The 4,782-nt window shown below is 37.1% G+C and overlaps 1 protein-coding gene across 1 annotated transcript; it reads right to left on the bottom strand.

The window, feature by feature from the left end:
* Positions 1-5: 5 nt before the first annotated feature.
* Positions 6-2,623, bottom strand: LOC141334369 (NLR family CARD domain-containing protein 3-like; the record flags this gene model as incomplete). Its single annotated transcript, XM_073839424.1, has 5 exons — positions 2,505-2,623; positions 2,106-2,207; positions 1,843-1,944; positions 1,468-1,551; positions 6-1,317 (listed from the first exon to the last, which is right to left on the bottom strand). Coding segments are annotated over exons 1-5 (1,647 nt in total), but the record flags the coding sequence as incomplete, so codon positions are not given.
* Positions 2,624-4,782: the final 2,159 nt, after the last annotated feature.

The following is a 4,782-nucleotide window of genomic DNA, read 5'->3' on the forward strand; positions in this document are numbered from 1 at the left end:
GATGAATTGAGTTGAAACCAGTCCTTCACCTTAGACCTTAAACTCTGTTTGGTGATTTGGTCAATCACATTTATATTGTTGTTTGTCCAGGAGAGATGCACATATAGAGCTGCTAGATGTTCCTGAATGCTCAGATGAACAAAGCAGAAGACTTTCCCCTGATACAAGCCAAACTCCTCTCTGAAGATCTGAGTGCACAATCCTGAGTACACTGATGCTTCTGTCTCATCAATGCCACACTCTCTCAGGTCTTCCTCATAGAAGATCAGGTTGCCTTTCACAAGCTGCTCAAAAGCCACTTTTCCCAGTTTGAGGATCATGTCTTCATCTGTCACATTCTTCTCATAGTCCTTCTCATGTTTGATGTTGGTCTGAAGGATCAGGAAGTGTGTGTACATTTGAGTGAGAGTCTTGGGAATCTCTCCAGTCTCTGCTGGACTCAACATCTTCGCTAGAACAGCGGCTGAGATCCAGCAGAACACTGGGATGTGGCACATGATGTAGAGACTCCTGGATGACTTCAGGTGTGAGATGATCCTGTCGGCCAGACTCTGATCACTGATTCTCTTCCTGAAGTATTCCTCCTTCTGTGGCTCATTGAATCCTCGTACCTCTGTCACTCGATGGACACACTCAGAGGGGATGAGATCAGCTGCTGCTGGTCTGGAGGTGATCCAGATGAGAGCAGAGGGAAGCAGATTCCCCACAATGAGGTTCATCAGCAGCACGTCCACTGAGGCTGATTCAGATATATTACACAGTTTCACTTTACTCTTAAAGTCCAGAGACAGACGACACTCATCCAGACCATCAAAGATGAACAACACTTTATAGTCATCACTGGATATTTCCATTTCTTTAGTTTCAGGGAAAAACACATGAAGAAGATCTGAAAGACTGAGTGTTTTGTCCTTCATCAAGTTGATTTCTCTGAAAGGAAGTGGAAATATGAGCTGGACGTCCTGATTCTCTTTCCCTTCAGCCCAGTCCAGGATGAACTTCTGCACAGAGACTGTTTTTCCAATGCCAGCGACTCCCTTTGTCAGCACAGTTCTGATGGCTTTGTCTTGTCCAGGTAAAGGTCTAAAGATGTGATTGCATTTGATGGCTGTGTCCTCTGTTGCTGTTCTCCTGGATTGTGTCTCAATCTGTCTGACCTCATGTTCATTACTGATCTCTCCACTCTCACTCTCTGTGATGTAGAGCTCTGTGTAGATCTCATTCAGGAGTGTTGGCTTTCCCTGCGTCACTGTTCCCTCATACAGACGCTCAAACTTCTTCATCAGATTTGATCTAAACGTGTTGAGGACTTCATGGCTGTAAAATTAAAATACAACATTATTACATGAGTTACAGAGGTAAATGTACAAAGCAAAATGTCTTTTTTATTTTCTGTGGTTTGAGACACTGATGCATTTGAATTATGTATGATCATGCATTGCATTAAAAAAAAAATACACAGTTTACCTGACACCAGGATACGTGCTTTCTTGATGCTGATTCATAGACTGGTCATATTTCATACAGATGGGTTTTGGTGGCAGGATTGACCTTGAATAAAGAATCAAACACTTTGATATTATGACCTAACAGTTGTGACTTTATTAAAAAATGCACCTGCTCAAGGTCACAAAGGTAAAAAATAGATACAGTTTAAATAAATGTAAATAAATGAAGAATTCTACTACGTGCTTTAAATCTGCTCGTTGTCATTAGATGTACTGCATTTCCCATCACAATTCTGCCCATATTTATTTATTATAGTGCTGGATAATAATGACAGTTTAATTTACAATATCTCCTTCTATAATAATATCTTTTACAAAAATGTTATACTTAAACCTTTTTTCATCACTCTTAAACTTAATTGGTAAAATCATAGACTGGTCACTCCTCATAGACACACAGCTGGGCTCTGGTCCTGATTTCTTCTGGTGAACTGAACTATAACAGAGAATACTTGGAATTACTGTATGCTATTAATATTAATTTATTATTAAACACACTTGTTCATATTTATTTATTATAGTGCTGGATAATTATGACAGTTTAATTTACAATATCTCCTAATATAATGATATCTTTTACAAAAATGTTATACTTACCTTTTTTCATCACTCTTAAACACAGTTGGTAAAATCATAGACTGGTCACTCTTCATAGACACACAGCTGGGCTCTGGTTCTGATTTCTTCTGGTGAACTGAACTATAACAGAGAATACTTGGAATTACAGTATGCTATTATAATATCAATTCATAACTAAAAACACTTGTGATTTTTTAATTTACACTATATTGATACAAAAAACTATGAATACTATTAATATGAACACCTGATTTCTTCTGCTGAACAGATGTAACATTAACATTTATTTTAAAAAGGAAAAAACACTTTTTAAGAAAGCTTTATGGTCTTATTGTTTTCAAATTCAAAATTTCCAACTTAAAAAAACACGATGACCATCTTTCTTATAATAGGTGAATTAATTTGTATTCAAAGTACCTGCATCCTGGAGAAAAATCGTCTCTGGATGTTTGTGTGTCATCCATGATGAAGCTGAACAGACAGTTTGATCTCTAACCCTTACTCTGGGTGAAAATGATAAATAATTGAGTTGAACGGATCCTGAGAGTCGGAGAAACAGGAGAACGACGGTGGCGTTCACTCAAATACTCAATGTTAGTCTTATGTTAACACATACATTTGCTAAACTAAACCACAAACAACGCAAACGAAACATTTTCATCTTTCATCTTCAGCTTTTAAAATGAAAAATATCAAACACACATCAAAGCACACGTCCTTCGTGGAAAATGCGAATGCGGAAGTCACCTGTAATGTCAAGACCTTGATTAACATAGTTTTATTACATTGTTTACAAAGCTTAATTTTTCTATTAAGTAGCTACACGTACATGCATTATAAAGGTTCCGATTAAACACGTAAATATTCCGTATGGTAAAGAATCGATTCTGATTGTTTAAATGGCAAAACATCAACTTTTAACTTTTACTTTCACTTCTATTTGTGACTGATACAGGTAAATGCAATGATGACGTCACATTACGTGCGCGATCACGAGCTTCATCCGCATGGCGGCGCCCATATTGTATAGTCTTATTACCTAAATAAATAATCATAAGGCATTCACTTCATACATATATTATTAGGATATTCGCTAGATATTCGCATATAGTACGTAAGGGGCAGTGTATACTCCACTGTGAGAATAGCCTACGTTAGCAATGCAATGATTTATTTATTTATTTATTTATTTATTTATTTATTTAATAGATAGCTGCAAGCAGTGATTATTTGGTTTAATGCATATAGTCAATCTCACTCTTAAATAACTCTCTTAAATAAACTGAATGTATGTTCTGAGTGATGCTGGTCCAAAGTCTGACTTGTGTTGACCTACTGAGTCTAGTTTCTCACAAAGTTTTTGTTTTCTTTGGCTTGCTTACTTGGGGACACCCCTTATATTTGGCAATATTGACTTGATTGCACAGACAGTATTGGAACAGAGCTGAACTGAGCTGATGATGACTTTAAATGGAAAATTGTCTGTTTACGTTTGTCCTCTCTATATTGCTGCTTTACGGCAGAATTGCATTTTGTGTGCATTATTGAAACATTATTTTAATGTTTAACACTGTAAAGCTGCTTTGACACAATCTTTGTTGTATAAAGGAATGAAGGTGGATTGACTAGACTTGAAAACACTGTCTCTGTGTGGAGTTCTTCTCATGATCACAAGATGGGCTTTTAGGATTGTCAATGATCCAATTTTATCAATTGTGTGCCCCTTTACATTGATTATAGATGATCAGTTAAATACTATGGTTTATTTTTGTAGGGACATCGACTTACATATTCACACCCTTAAACATGATGCTGACTAAATGAACCCTGACTGGTTGCTTTACATGTTGACCAGACAGACTCTTGGGTGATGCTTTGCCAATGAAGGCTTCAGAGGCTTATTCAGTCTATCTCCAGTTTTCTGTCACTGACTCCTCCTCTGGTCTCCTCCTCTTTCTCTCTCTCCCCTACATCCTTCTCCTCTGTTCTGTACATCCCTTTCCTTCCACTAACCACTTCTCTTGATGTCAGTCAAGCTACTCATACTCTCTGACCCTCAAACAAAGCTTACTACAAAAATAAAATAAAATTAAATAAAAAATCTGCAACACCCCAAATACCTGAAAACTATCACAACTTTCCTATCTCAGCTCTGTCATCCTCCACACCATCCCACTTCTTCTCTGACCCAATATCAAATTCAATGCACAGGGCCCAGAATTCCTAGAGATGCCACTGCTGACAACTGATGTCTTCACAACACTTCTGTCTTCACCAATGCACACAATCACTACACTAAACCACTAAACTGATCAACCTTATTCATTATTCATGGCCTAGTGCATGATGGGAACAACAGTATCAGAAAAGTTGAGTATAGGTCTTACTTAATTTGGTAATATTGTTGTTTTACACTTTAAATTCTACAATCTTGAATTGAGTACGGATATAGAATTTACTTTGTTTATTTTGTTTCTAATTATTAGCTTAAATATTTTTTTTTTCATGTAGAAATTAGGGGCCAAGCACCGAAGGTGAAAAGGCACCTATTGTATTTGTTAGCATTCTTCTTCTCCTCATTTCGTTTCTTCTTCCACTCTTGAGTCTATGGCAGCCCATAGAACCGCTTGTGGGAAAGTTGTGTAATTTGGCACACTGATAAAGGACAGTCTCAACATTAACCATAGCAAGTTTG

Source organism: Garra rufa, chromosome 5 (assembly GCF_049309525.1).
Source record: "Garra rufa chromosome 5, GarRuf1.0, whole genome shotgun sequence".
In the NCBI taxonomy this organism is placed as follows: domain Eukaryota; kingdom Metazoa; phylum Chordata; class Actinopteri; order Cypriniformes; family Cyprinidae; genus Garra; species Garra rufa.